Source organism: Trachurus japonicus, chromosome 21, assembly GCF_045865225.1.
Source record: "Trachurus japonicus isolate A0001 chromosome 21, Traja_1.0".
In the NCBI taxonomy this organism is placed as follows: Eukaryota; Metazoa; Chordata; class Actinopteri; order Carangiformes; family Carangidae; genus Trachurus; species Trachurus japonicus.
In genome coordinates, this window is record NC_140927.1 from 33751900 (window position 1) to 33767107 (window position 15208).

The 15208-nt window shown below is 39.7% G+C and overlaps 3 protein-coding genes across 3 annotated transcripts; 2 read left to right on the plus strand and 1 right to left on the minus strand.

Annotated features, from left to right (window-relative positions):
- Nucleotides 1-115: 115 nt before the first annotated feature.
- LOC146965654 (olfactory receptor 4B13-like) lies at nucleotides 116-1060 on the plus strand. Its single transcript, XM_085765155.1, has one exon. It carries the CDS (start codon nucleotides 116-118, stop codon nucleotides 1058-1060), a length of 945 nt encoding a protein of 314 aa, XP_085621281.1.
- Nucleotides 1061-4569: 3509 nt separating this feature from the next.
- On the plus strand, nucleotides 4570-5739 carry LOC146965655 (galactose-specific lectin nattectin-like). Its single transcript, XM_085765078.1, has 6 exons — nucleotides 4570-4635; nucleotides 4751-4772; nucleotides 4989-5074; nucleotides 5157-5291; nucleotides 5433-5550; nucleotides 5669-5739. Exons 1-6 carry the CDS (start codon nucleotides 4570-4572, stop codon nucleotides 5737-5739), a joined length of 498 nt encoding a protein of 165 aa, XP_085621204.1.
- A 2601-nt stretch (nucleotides 5740-8340) lies between these two features.
- On the minus strand, nucleotides 8341-9503 carry LOC146965656 (galactose-specific lectin nattectin-like). Its single transcript, XM_085765079.1, has 6 exons — nucleotides 9438-9503; nucleotides 9305-9326; nucleotides 9005-9090; nucleotides 8788-8922; nucleotides 8529-8646; nucleotides 8341-8411 (listed from the first exon to the last, which is right to left on the minus strand). The coding sequence occupies exons 1-6, from the start codon at nucleotides 9501-9503 to the stop codon at nucleotides 8341-8343; spliced, it is 498 nt and encodes a 165-aa protein (XP_085621205.1).
- Between the last annotated feature and the right edge of the window lie 5705 nt (nucleotides 9504-15208).

A 15208-nucleotide genomic window follows, 5' to 3' on the forward strand; every position in this document is an offset into this window, starting at 1 on the left:
TGAGGGCTTTTTAAAGACAACACTCTATTTCAGTTTTCTGTTCTGAGGTCTGTCTTCTAACATCCCTCTGTCCATCAGTGACTTGTTGTGTTTCAGCTCAGTGTCTTGTGTCGACATGAGGACCAACACCAGCCTGAATCCTCTCTACTTTAACCTGACTCTGTTTTCAGACTACGGGCCCCTCAGATATCTGTTCTTTAGTGTCAGTCTGTTGATCTATGTGACTATAATCTCTGCCAACACTGTCATTATTCTGACAGTGAGTCTGGAGAAGTCTCTGCATCAGCCCATGTATGTATTAATCTGCTGTTTGTCTGTAAACGCTCTGTACGGCTCAGCCGGCTTCTTCCCCAGGTTTCTGATGGACACACTGGCTGACACTCACCTGATCTCACGTCCGTTCTGTTACATTCAGATCTTTGTGATTTACACGTATGCTACATATGAACTAACTCTCCTCAGTGTCATGGCCTACGACAGATTTGTTGCTATTTGCCAGCCTTTACACTATCACAGTAAAATGTCCTTTAGGATTGTGTGGGGTCTTGTGAGCATTGCTCTCCTCTACCCTCCATTCATATTGGGTATAGCTCTCTACCTCAGTATCCGACTGCCTCTGTGTGGAAATACAGTGCACAGGATCTTCTGCTCTAACTGGCCTGTGGTTCAACTCTCCTGTGTGGACACGAGTGCAAACGCTCTCCTGGGTCGAGTACTCTCTGTACTGCACATCTTCCTCCCTCTGTTCTTCGTGCTGTACACCTACCTGCGCATCCTGATCGTCTGCAGGAGAAGCTCGTCTGAGTTCAGAGGAAAGGCCTTACAGACCTGCCTGCCTCACATTGTGACCTTTGTGAACTTTAGTATAGCAATTTTCTGTGAACTTTCACTGAGTCGCCTCAAGGAGAAAGAAGTGAATCCGTTTGTCTTTGTTGCTTTATCTCTGAAGTTTGTGATCATCCCTCCGATCATTAACCCGCTGATCTACGGCCTGAACCTGCCCCAGATCAGAGGAGTTATTTTTAAATCGTGTAGGACACGCAAATTAGTTCCTTCATGAAAACCCAATAATACAACTCAGCCTCTGTTGTTTAGAAGTAAAGTGCTTTTGTAGTTTGTAGATGTCAAATTATCTGCAGTTTGTCATCACATGTTCTTTCACCTAACACGGATGTAGACAAAAAGAGAAATTGTAAAATCGTGCAGATATTATTATTCTGCACGAGTGTGGAATAATATTATTTATATCCTTCAGGTTGTTTGTTTATTCCAACTCTGCCTCATCAGATCATGACTGTGACTGACCGAGACTCACAACCTGGTGTAAATTGATTGATTGATTGATTGATTGATTGATTGATTGATTGATTGATTGATTGATTGATTGATTGATTGATTGATTGATTGATTGATTGATATCTTTATTTCGATCATGTAAACGACAATGTAAAAAAATAAAATAAATAAGATAAAATAATAATATAATAAGGAAATAAGTGAACAGCAAAAATGTATACACAAAAAAAGTAACATCTCATAAGCAACGCAGTTTACATGAGCGAAAAGGAGTAGGAAGAAGTATAAACTTATCTAATCCTACCCCTATAATTTTAACTATATGTTCTAATTAAACATTTTACACATTACAAATTTTAATCCAAATAGTAAGTAAGAAAACACCTCGTGTGAATTATTCAATGTACCTCTGGAGAATCATTTCTTTATGTCTCTTTTTAAACATGATTACACTCGAAATGTTTTTGATTTCAGTACTCATATTATTCCACAGTTTTACTCCACAAATGGTCATACAGAAAATGTTCCTCCTCTCAGCTGCTCAGACTCTGTAACACTCTGCATGGGGAAATAAAACCATGGATTTACAGATCAGTACTCACTGTCTTTTGTTTTACTTGATCACAGTTAAACTGAGTCACATCTGGATCTGTTCGGCTGTGGCCCATCTCCACTGCAGGTCTGGACCAGATCAGTCCAGTCCTGATGTAAACCACACACACCTCCATCCAGCAAACACTTACACAGCACAAAAACCTCATCGGGCCCCATTCACAAACCGTCCTTAAGAACAAATCTGTTCTTAAGTCCTATTTACAGAGTTTTTACTAAGATTGTGGCATTCATGAATGTTTTCTTATCCAGAATTGTTCTTAGATAAGAACAAAATCTACACACACTCAGGAACATACTTAAACACATTTGAGAGCTGACACTTGTGCAAAACTAATTGATTATTGCGTTTTTCTCTGTTCTGCAGTTTTATATTTTATATTATTTGAATTAGAATAATTTTCTTATCATTTAGGATGTTTTTAGTAATTATTTCACAAATCATTTTGGGGTGGTCCAACTTGGACTTTTTTTTGTTTTTTAGAGAGACATTTATCTGTCCATCTCATAGGTACAATACAATGAAATATATTGAACATTAGTAGCATTCCCCCCACCCAACTGGTCCGACCCAGGATTCTTACAGCTACAGTCGAAACAGTTTATAGACAACAATAAATGATAATTTGCACACTCTTCCCTCTTTACATGATGATTGAGTCTGTGGAAAAACAAAGGAACATGTAGACTGACAGTAATAATAATACAACTCTAGTTGAAAGACTATGTTGACTATTTCCCCCATCTCAGCGTAAAGTCCTATACTTCATTTTTATTTTTAAAATTCATAACCTGCACTTTTAATACACATACTGAATATATTAAATATATTAAACATACAGTATGTTCTTTGTTCCACGTGAGATGTTTCAGATAAATTCAGATCACTGTGGCTGTCAGCGCTGATTTAAGATGAGGACATCGAGTCATTATCATTAACAGAGTACTTCCATTCCATCATTATGTTGTTATTTTTAATTGTCCTCATTCTACAGGTGTCTCTGCCCCCCCACCCCGCTCACACACACAGACACACACCCCTCCCCCCTGCTCTGCTATGAAGACATGTTGTTTTGTGGCATTTCAACATGTCACTCCAAACGCTGCTGAAGAGGACACACCTGTACACCAGGTAACACGTGTGTTCATCTGGAACATGTGAGGTCAGTGTGAGCCATCGTTCACACACAAACAGCTTCACAGACAAAACTCATTCAAAATCAACCAAAACAGAAATCAATAGTAAATGTTTGAGACGTTGAAGCTGAGGAATGTTTCTATTAAACAGCTACAGAACTTCTTTGTCCAACGGCACACAAATGCACCACTGGTTCAGATGACCCCGAGGTGTGAGCCCTTCAGGTAGCCTACTTAACATCTGACCCTGTGGATGCAATGAGTTTTATCTGCCCTGGACACACACACATGAATGAAGCGATGACATTTTATATTAAGAAGGTCAAAGGTCACTGCACACTGACGACTGTTTTTTATAATGGAGTATTGAGCCACATTGAGAAAAAAACAAACACAGGCTTCGAGAATAAAGTCATAACATTACGAGAATAAATTCTTAAATTTATGAGAATAAAGTCATACATTTCCTATGAGAAAAAAGTCATAACATTACGAGAATAAAGTCACACATTACGAGAATAAAGTCGTAAATTTACGAGAATAAAGACATACATTTATGAGCATAAAGTCGTACATTTCCTACGAGAAAAAAGTCATAACATTACGAGAATAAAGTCATAACATTACGAGAATAAAGTCGTAAATTTACGAGAATAAAGTCGTACATTTATGAGAATAAAGTTGTACATTTCCTACAGGAAAAAAGTCATAACATTTTGAGTATAAAGTCATAAATTTACGAGAATAAAGTCATGAATTTACGAGAATAAAGTCGTACATTTCCTACAGGAAAATAGTCATAACATTTCGAGTATAAAGTCATAACATTACGAGAATGAAGTCTAATTTTACGAGAGAATAAAGTCGTACATTTCCTACGAGAAAAAAGTCATAACATTACGAGAATAAAGTCATAACATTACGAGAATAAAGTCGTAAATTTACGAGAATAAAGTCGTACATTTCCTACGAGAAAAAAGTCATAACATTACGAGTATAAAGTCATAACATTACCAGAATAAAGTTGTAAATTTACGAGAATAAAGTCAAACATTTCCTACAAGAAATAAGTCATAACATTAAGAGAATAAAGTCTTACATTTATGAGAATAAAGTCGTACATTTCCTACGAGAAAAAAGTCATAACATTACGAGAATAAAGTCGTAAATTTACGACTTTATTCTCTATTCAACTTTATTTTTATTTGTCAATGTGGCCCTAATACTTAACATTGAGGGTTGCTCATAAAGCATAATTAGGCACACAGTCCTTATGACAGACAGTAATCAAACATCATTACATTATTAGACTGATTACAGGTGGAGTGGGGGGGGGGCATGTCTCACATTCCTCAGCGCTCACAGACTATATAAGCAGTGTTTCCACCTGTGTCAGTCATCACCTGCTCCTCTCTGAGAGACATCACCTGAGCTACAAGGTAAGACTCACCTGTCTCCTCCAGATGTGCTGCTCACAGCTGTCGCTTCTTCATCCACTGTCACTGACGTTGTGTTTCTGCTCAGATGGCGTCTGCTTCTCACTTCCTGCTCCTCCTGGGTTTGACCTCTGCCCTGCTGGCTGCAGCGTCCGTGAGTACAACCACACACACACACACACACACACACACACACACACACAGAGGGCAGAATGAGTGTTGATATTGTAGTGGTGTTGATGTCACTAACTGATGCTCTGTGTCCACAGGGCTGTGACGATGCCGTCAGAGGTCAGTGCTGTTTTAAAACCATCATTTATTCTCTGTTTATTCTGTGAGTCGGTTCGTCTCTGATCAGAGTCAGGACTGAACAAAGTGACTGATGTAGAGCTTTTATTCTGAAAATAATCACAAAAGGAGGTAACTTTGTCTCGTTCAGTTCTGTGCTGCTGTTACAAGTGAATGAGTGGGATTAATCAGAAGTCTTGTGTGTGTGTTGTGCTGCAGCTCCTAGCTGTCCTCCAGGCTGGACTCAGTACGGCTCCCGCTGCTTCATCTTCCACATGAACTACAGGACCTGGCTGGAAGCAGAGGTACCGGCTGAAACATCAGCAGCTCTGTGCTTCTGGCTGAATAGAAACTCTCATCAACTCCATCTCTCTCTTTCTCCATTAGACTTTCTGCATCGCCAACGGTGGGAATCTGGCGTCCATCCACAACCTTGATGAACACTTCTTCATCAAAAACATGATTTACAGGTCGGCAGGCTACGACTACGAGAGCTGGATCGGTGGCTTCGATGCCATAGAGGTGAGACACTGAACGATAGTATAACATCTTTACCATGAAGCATTGTTACAACAAACACCAAACATACATTCCCTCACTTGTTGTGTGTTGTTACATCTACACATGTTTCTGTCTGACCACAAAATTACCTTTGTGTTGCAGGAGGGCACCTGGATGTGGACCGATGGGTCTCCATTCAACTACAGACGGTGGTATGAATATGAACCAGACAATGGTGATGGTGGTGATTCAGAGAACTGCCTGGAGACCAACGTTGATTGTAAGGATATAACTTTTAAACTATACACAATACAAAACCTTGTGATATCAATACAACAGTTTTTCTCAATGTTCAGTTCATGACTTTGAAGTTAACATATTTGTTGAACTCTCTACAGACTACTTCTGGGGTGATGAAACCTGTGACACGGAAAATCCCTTCGTCTGCTCCAGGAACGCTGCAGTCTGACTTTCACCCTACTGACCTTAGTGACCGTGACGGTGGATGCTCTGTGCACCTGCAGTCTTCACCTGGGTGTTTGAACATTGGTGTTGGGTAACTTATCTTGTGTGAAAATTTATGTTTTTTCTTTATTTAGCTGATTCCTGTCTGTTTAACCATGCTAAAACTGAAATAAAAGACATGTTTAAAACACAAACTCTGGTCTTTCTGTTTAATGCTAAGTTAAACAGAATCAAAACAAAACATGGAACTGTGAGCAAACCATTTTATTTCAGTTCAAAGGTGAAATCATGTTGTGAATCATTTGGTTTTTATTCTGTCGGGGGGCTTCAACGTTTTTTCAGGTAAGGGACCCCCAAACTGATGGAGAGATGGAGCAGGGAACCCTATATTGTATAAAATTGTGTTTTATATTTAACTGGATCTGGTGCCATGAATATACATATCTAATCTATTCAAATAATACACAGGTTCATATATTAAACATAGGGTGAGTAATTCACTGGAATGGGCATTAAACTTTGTTTGTCACCAAAAACTAGTCACATGTCACAAAAAAGTCCTCTACTTACTTGGTGTGGCTCATTTCTACTCTATTCCTTTTTTCTTTTCTTTTTTAAAGCAGAAGTCAGTGAGCCTCTTATACAGGGATTTCTTTTACCTCTCTCTCATTGAATGTAACTACAGTCAAGTGGTTAGATCACTAGGCTGATGACCTGAAGGTTGCAGGTTCAAATCTTGCCCCAACAACTTTGTTAGTGAATCATTCCCCTAGTCTTCCTCTGTTGATTTCTGGTAACTTGCTCCTTGTTTAAACTGTTTAAACTACAGCTGCATCGGACAGTGTTTGATTTATCACGGTATGAAATTCAGTATGTTTTATCTATCTCTGTGGTTGAGAGGTTAATTTGCTGGATTGCCAATCATGAGGTCCAGGGTTCGAATCCTGAATTAGCTGCTTGTTTTACATGCCATTCCTGTACCTCAATAACCTTGTTGATGCATTTTCCACCTGATCTGTCTCTTTACCTCTTTGTCTTTCTCTCTTGGTTTATGTTAACATGTTTCTTGTTTATACCGACGCTCTCAGATTGGAATGCACTGAAACTTCGAACTTCAAGGCAGCGGCAGAGACAAATCACAGCTCTTGAATGATTTCCATTCAGACATTGTGTCTTGTCATTTCTTGGCCTGCGCTGCCCTCTGATGGATGTCACAGGCAGAATTCACCTCCCCTCCCCCGCTTTCAATTAGCTACAGGTGTTCGTTAAGAGACTGATTGATTGCTAATTACTTATGAAAATAAATTTAAAAAACTTTCTACCATTCAGCTATCATTACACAGTCTATAATTCATGGCAGTGAGAAACTCTGCATATTATGTGATGCATGAGCAACCTTGATAATGCATATGCCCCCCACCTTTTCTCTTTACCTCTTTCTATCTACACTTTTTTTTAAAGCATAAGTCAGTGAACCTGTTATACAGGGGTTTCTTTTCCCTGCCTCTGCACGCAACTGTAGTCAAGTGGTTAGATCACTGGGCTGATGATCCTAAAGGTCTACTGACCATGAGCTTGTCAGTTCGATTCCTCCCTTGGTCATACCTTTGCATGTTGATCACTACTTGCACTATTTGTCAATTGCGTTTGCTAATTCAGCAATGGTGCTCAGCTGCTTTCAGCATTCACACGTATTTCCTTCAGGAAATACAAATTCTAGTTCCTACATATCATACCTTTAAGGGTTGAGCTTGAGGTTTAAAATAGGAATTGGAAAACACCCTTGTTCCAAGCTAACAACGGAACAGCACCACCTCAGTCGTCCATTTAGATAACTTGGGCAAAGGTTTTTTAATAAAGCCAATTTGGAAAACCTCTCAACCACCGACAAGACAAGCTGTCCTCATCCCTTTTTTTGGGAGTAAATTTTTCTGGAGTAAAAAGTTTCCAGAGGAGGACCCGCCCACATGTGTTTCCACATTTTTGTTTCAAATAAAAACATCAATTTGAATAGCTTGTATTCATGATTTTCTTGTATTTGACAGACATTGTTGATATTGACATTGGTATCAGTTAACAAGGTCTATTTATAAATGGCAGTGGCATGGCCACCCTACTCACCCTATGTTTAATATATGAACTTGTGTATTATTTGAATAGATTAGGTATGTATAGTCATGGCACTAGATCCAGTTAAATATAAAACACAATTTTATACAATATAGGGTTCCCTGCTCCATCTCTCCATCAGTTTGGGGGTCCCTTACCTGAAAAACTTTGAAGCCCCCCGACAGAATAAAAACCAAATGATTCACAACATGATTTCACCTTTGAACTGAAATAAAATGGTTTGCTCACAGTTCCATGTTTTGTTTTGATTCTGTCTCTCTTAGCATTAAACAGAAAGACGAGAGTTTGTGTTTTAAACATGTCTTTTATTTCAGCTTTAGCATGGTTAAACAGACAGGAATCAGCTAAATAAAGAAAAAACATAAATTTTCACACAAGATAAGTTACCCAACACCAATGTTCAAACACCCAGGTGAAGACTGCAGGTGCACAGAGCGTCCACCGCCACCGGTCACTAAGGTCAGTGGGGTGAAAGTCAGACTGCAGCGTTCCTGGAGCAGACGAAGGGATTTTCCGTGTCACAGGTTTCATCACCCCAGAAGTAGTCTGTAGAGAGTTCAACAAATATGTTAACTTCAAAGTCATGAACTGAACATTGAGAAAAACTCAAACTTGACATCACAAGGTTTTGTATTGTGTATAGTTTAAAAGTTATATCCTTACAATCAACGTTGGTCTCCAGGCAGTTCTCTGAATCACCACCATCACCATTGTCTGGTTCATATTCATACCACCGTCTGTAGTTGAATGGAGACCCATCGGTCCACATCCAGGTGCCCTCCTGCAACACAAAGGTAATTTTGTGGTCAGACAGAAACATGTGTAGATGTAACAACGCACAACAAGTGAGGGTAATTATGTTTGGTGTTTGTTGTAACAATGCTTCATGGTAAAGATGTTATACTATCGTTCAGTGTCTCACCTCTATGGCATCGAAGCCACCGATCCAGCTCTCGTAGTCGTAGCCTGCCGATCTGTAAATCATGTTTTTGATGAAGAAGTGTTCATCAAGGTTGTGGATGGACGCCAGATTCCCACCGTTGGCGATGCAGAAAGTCTAATGGAGAAAGAGAGAGATGGAGTTGATGAGAGTTTCTATTCAGCCAGAAGCACAGAGCTGCTGATGTTTCAGCCGGTACCTCTGCTTCCAGCCAGGTCCTGTAGTTCATGTGGAAGATGAAGCAGCGGGAGCCGTACTGAGTCCAGCCTGGAGGACAGCTAGGAGCTGCAGCACAACACACACAAGACTTCTGATTAATCCCACTCATTCACTTGTAACAGCAGCACAGAACTGAACAAGCCAAAGTTACCTCCTTTTGTGATTATTTTCAGAATAAAAGCTCTACATCAGTCACTTTGTTCAGTCCTGACTCTGATCAGAGACGAACCGACTCACAGAATAAACAGAGAATAAATGATGGTTTTAAAACAGCACTGACCTCTGTCGGCGTCGTCACAGCCCTGTGAACACAGAGAATCAGTCAGTGACATCAACACCACTACAATATCAACACTCATTCTGCCCTCTGTGTGTGTGTGTGTGTGTGTGTGTGTGTGTGTGGTTGTACTCACGGACGCTGCAGCCAGCAGGGCAGAGGTCAAACCCAGGAGGAGCAGGAAGTGAGAAGCAGACGCCATCTGAGCAGAAACACAACGTCAGTGACAGTGGATGAAGAAGTGACAGCTGTGAGCAGCACATCTGGAGGAGACAGGTGAGTCTTACCTTGTAGCTCAGGTGATGTCTCTCAGAGAGGAGCAGGTGATGACTGACACAGGTGGAAACACTGCTTATATAGTCTGTGAGCGCTGAGGAATGTGAGACATGTGTCCACCCCCTCCACCTGTAATCAGTCTAATAATGTAATGATGTTTGATTACTGTCTGTAATCATGACTGTGTGCCTAATTATGCTTTATGAGCAACCCTCAATGTTAAGTATTAGGGCCACATTGACAAATAAAAATAAAGTCAAATAGAGAATAAAGTCGTAAATTTACAACTTTATTCTTGTAAATTTACAACTTTATTCTTGTAATGTTATGACTTTTTTCTTGTAGGAAATGTACGACTTTATTCTTGTAAAATTTACGACTTTATTCTCGTAAATCTACAACTTTTTCTCATAGGAAATGTACGACTTTATTCTTGCAAATTTCCGACTTTATTCTCGTAAATTCATGACTTTTTTCTCGTAGGAAATGTACGACTTTATTCTCGTAAATTCATGACTTTATTCTCATAAATGTACGACTTTATTCTCGTAATGTTATGACTTTTTTCTCGTAGGAAGTAGCTAATTCAGGAATCGAACCCTGGACCTCATGATTGGCAATCCAGCAAATTAACCTCTCAACCACAGAGATAGATAAAACATACTGAATTTTACTGTGATAAATCAAACACTGTCCGATGCAGCTGTAGTTTAAACAGTTTAAACAAGGAGCAAGTTACCAGAAATCAACAAAGGAAGACTGGGGGAATGATTCACTAACAAAGTGGTTGGGGCAAGATTTGAACCTGCAACCTTCAGGTCATCAGCCTAGTGATCTAACCACTTGACTGTAGTTATATTCAATGAGAGATTTTTAGCAAGAAGACAAGTGTGGCTACAAACTGTGGGCAAATTCTTGTGTGTAGAGTGTCATTTGTAGCTTTGGTGGCAGTTTCAGAAGAAAAGTTCCAGTCGCTTTTTTGGCTCTCCTGCCCTCTAGTAATGATCTAACCAAACGTCATACACACTCATTGAAAAGTGTGAAATTTGTCAGAAATGCACATGTGCTTTTAAAGGATTTATCTCAAAAACGGTACAAGATATGAAAAAGTTGTACACAGGTTGAATACATTAGAAGTTTGTCTACAGATTAGAATTTCAATTCAGTCTGTAGGTGAAAGTATGTGGAAGGAAATGAGGTTCAAAGTGGGTGCAGTAGTTTCAGAGTTTGAAACCTGTTCCAATGCATTTCTTATGGGACAAAAAAAAATCAGAACTATTTGAATATTTTAAAAAGTATAAATAGTTGAAAAGAGAAAAGTCATCCTGATAATATCCAGAAAAAGCTGCACATTTTGATATTTTAATTGTTGAAATAGCACAAAGTATGAAGGACTAGAAGCGGTCCAAAAAATGGCGGAAAGTAGCAAGAACTAGAATTTGTATTTACTGAAGGAAATACATGTGAATGCTGAAAGCAGCTGAGCGCCATTGCTGAATTAGCAAACACAATTGACAAATAGTGCAAGTAGTGATCAAGTGAGCAAGGGAGGAATCGAACCCACAAGCTCATGGTCAGTAGACCTTTAGGATCATCAGCCCAGTGTTCTAACCACTTGACTACAGAACTACTGAATTTTATACCGTGATAAATCAAACACTGTCCGATGCAGCTGTAGTTTAAACAGTTTAAATGAGAGAGAGGTAAAAGAAATCCCTGTATAAGAGGCTCACTGACTTCTGCTTAAGAAAAAAAAGAATAGAGTAGAAATAACTAAGTAAGTAGAGGACTGTTTGTGACATGTGACTATTTTTTTGTGAATTCAAACTATTTGTGTAATAGTGCAGGTTGAGTTGGATGTTGCATGTCTGACAGAAATCACGTGAGCTGTCATTAAGCTGTTCTATGTTCAGTGTGTGCACAACAATTTAACCAATTAACTGAACTCTGAGAAGAACGTTTAAATTAATTTGACATTATACTTTCAATTATATGCAAACTATTATATGAAGACATGTTGTTTTGTGGTATTTCAACATGTCACTTCAAACACTGCAGCTCAAACAGCGACGGCTTCACGCTCTGAGGAAGAGGACACACCTGTACACCAGGTAACACGTGTGTGAGGTCAGCGTGAGCCACCGTTCACACACAAACAGCTTCACAGACAAGACTCATTCAAAATCAACCAAAACAAACAGGAATCAATAATAAACATTTGAGATGTTGAAGCTGAGGAATGTTTCTATTAAACAGCTACGGAACTTCTTTGTCCAACGGCACACAAATGCACCACTGGTTAAAGTTAGGGTTAGAGATGCAATGAGTTTTACACACACTCAATGGTAAACTGATTCTACTTTGGTGGTCAAAGGTTAGGGTTAGGTCATTGAAACATTACAATTATTATTATTTGGGCAATTAAAAAAAAAACTCTGCTTGTATCGGCAGCTGTACGCCGTGCAACAAAATTGTTTGTTCTACCAACATGTGTTGGCCTACTAACCCCTCTGTCACTGTGATTTCAGATTGCATCTCAGCCTCAGAATAATCCTTCTTCTTAGATCTGTTTGGTTTCAGTAAATAGTTTTTAAGATTTGTTTGTTTCGACAAGTCCGACATCATTTTCAGAGTCCACCGTCCCTTCTCTGAGTTACAGGGGGTCTTGGCGTAGCAGTGCATTTCAATGCAACGGTTGCAAAGGGACACCAGAGCTCTTCGTAAAAAAACACACACAAAAAAACATCCAAATACCTCCATGATACTCGTATGTAATGTCCGTCTTGTGCTGAAGCCCCAAATTGCGTGATTTGCGCCGGCGTCAGTGCGGTTACTGCGAATCACGCGAGATTTGGACGGACCAGGAAGAGGAGCTTCGAGAAGCTTCCGCTACAAACAAGCTTAAAATATAGACTTATTTAATTTTTTTCGGGACAATTACGCAATCTGGGGCTTCAGCACAAGACGGACATTACATACGAGCATCATGGAGGTATTTGGATGTTTTTTTGTGTGTGTTTTTTTACGAAGAGCTCTGGTGTCCCTTTGCAACCGTTGCATTGAAATGCACTGCTACGCCAAGACCCCCTGTAACTCAGAGAAGGGACGGTGGACTCTGAAAATTCTTCCAGCCCTTAGTCAACATGAGGGTGAGTAGATAATGAGCGAAATATCATTCTAGGGTGAACTATCCCTTTAACTAACACATTTTCTGGGGGAAACACTGCACATTCTACATCGCGGAGGCGACGTCTTTCCACTCAGGGCTTCCTTCACCTCTGAAACGGGGCAGAGCTCCGTGGAAACACCTGCCTGACACAGCAACGTAGGGAACCGTGCATGTCCGAGGTGCACAGCTCCACGGACATGCAAGGGGGAAAAAACGGCGTCACCGTCGCACCGACTGCACGCGGATACGTGCCGCTTTAATGAGCGCGCATGTCGCGCGTCTACTTTGGAGGTCGGCTGTTACCAGTATAATCAGAGACAACCATGAATGAGTTCGCCTCAGTTTCACGTGATTGTCACTGTCAGCCTGTTACTGTTTACTGACCCCAGCTGAGACCCCCCCCACCCCCACCAAAAAAAAACAAAAACTCTTCGGATCTGAACGATTCACACAAGTCACCTAATTGGTCATGAAAAAAGCGAGTTTCGCTTTTCGGCGCGCTGTTTGCATCCCTGGCTTTGTCACAGTAAATGGAACAAAATGCGACAAGTTTAGTTCCGTGTGAAAAAAGAAAAGGTCTACACATTCATAAAAAACAAGGTTCAGTTTAAAAAAAAAATTACATATGGAAATTGCCTATTTTAATAAAATTCAAAATGTGCTTAGAGGGAATATTTTCACTGGACACTTTGACCAGAGGGGTTAAAAATACCTTACTTAGGCAGATTTTCCCGGTCAAAGTCCAGTAGTTATACCGGATGACGGAAACCCAGCTTGCATCGATATACATTGTAGCAGAATGCATTTTTTTTTCACTTTTTTTTTTAGTTATTGTAGTAATTTGTGGGAGATGGTCATGTGGCGGGGGAAATCTCCCTCTTTTTCACAGCCCAATGTTGGCAGGTATGGCAGGTGCACACCTCACTGCAGGGAAACAAAGGAACCGTGGTAGCCTAAGGGCCGTGCTTTGAATGTTTTATATTGTTCAAATGTGTGTGATATGGACTGTTTTTATATGTTTCAGACCAGATTCCCTGCTGGGCTGCAAATAGCTGGTAGTCGGTAAGGGGACAGATCCACTAGGTATTTAAAAAACCTAAGTGATGTAATCTTTAAACATTTGGTCAGTATGTATTTTTAGGATTTAATAAATGGAATAAACAGACGTAAAGTGTGACGTACTTATATGTTTGCAGTGAGATGGATTGGTGTGTGAGTCTTTGTAATAAATTTGTTTAACTTTAATTCCTGGACTGTCATTATTGATGCCTATCACCTGTAGTATGAGTAACACTGTTACTACACACACACACACACACACACACACACACACACACACACACACAGCTGTGGTCATTACTCGGCTCTGTGGCTCAGGAAGGAGAAACAACAACAACAACACACACTGATGTAAATGTGCTTATCTTAGATTTGATGTATTTACATTGTTTATGTCTTTACTTTATGTTAATGAGACTCAGTATGAAACAGTGTGAACCTGCAGGTGAATAAAATAAAAAGAAAACGTGAATATAAATCAAATTAATCAATAAATCAAATATAATTCAAGACTCAAGACTCAAGACTACTTCATTAATCCCTTAAAGGGCAATTCCATTTGGTGGCTCGCACACCATGCTCATAGCACAAACACATAACAGCATAACATTTGCTGCTGATTCGATCAGTTCTACAGACTGTTTTTACCGACCTATTTGTAATAGAGTGGAAGCACCCTTCACTGTTTTGAATGTGTGTTAAAGGTGGGAAAGTATTTTGTATGAATGTCTCGTATGTATTGTCTTGTGTATGCAGTGGCTCCGAGCCCAAAACAAATTTCCCTTCGGGACAATAAAGTACAATCCAATCCAATCCAATCCAATCATGACAGCACAAACACACACATAACATAACAGAGAAACCAGGAAAGAAAAGAGAGTTGGCAGCTGTGTGCAAAGTCTGCTAGTTGCATGTAAGAAAATGAATAAATACATAATTAAAAATGGGAATTATAATAAATATCACCATTAAAAGTACATCTCTAAGTCTCTGGGTAAAAAAAGAAATACATAAGAAGTACACAGTACCCAGTGCACGCCACGTGCATCACACAATTTCATTTTATAATTATCAAACTTTACATTGAGTCGTCACGTTTCTCTGGACTAAGCTGTAAGTATGACTCTGTACCTAATTATGATTTATGAGCAGTGTTGATAATGACAGACAGTAATCAAACATCATTACATTATTAGACTGATTACAGGTGGAGTCACATGTCTCACATTCCTCAGCGCTCACAGACTATATAAGCAGTGTTTCCACCTGTGTCAGTCATCACCTGCTCCTCTCTGAGAGACATCACCTGAGCTACAAGGTAAGACTCACCTGTCTCCTCCAGATGTGCTGCTCACAGCTGTCGCTTCTTCATCCACTGTCACTGACGTTGTGTTTCTGCTCAG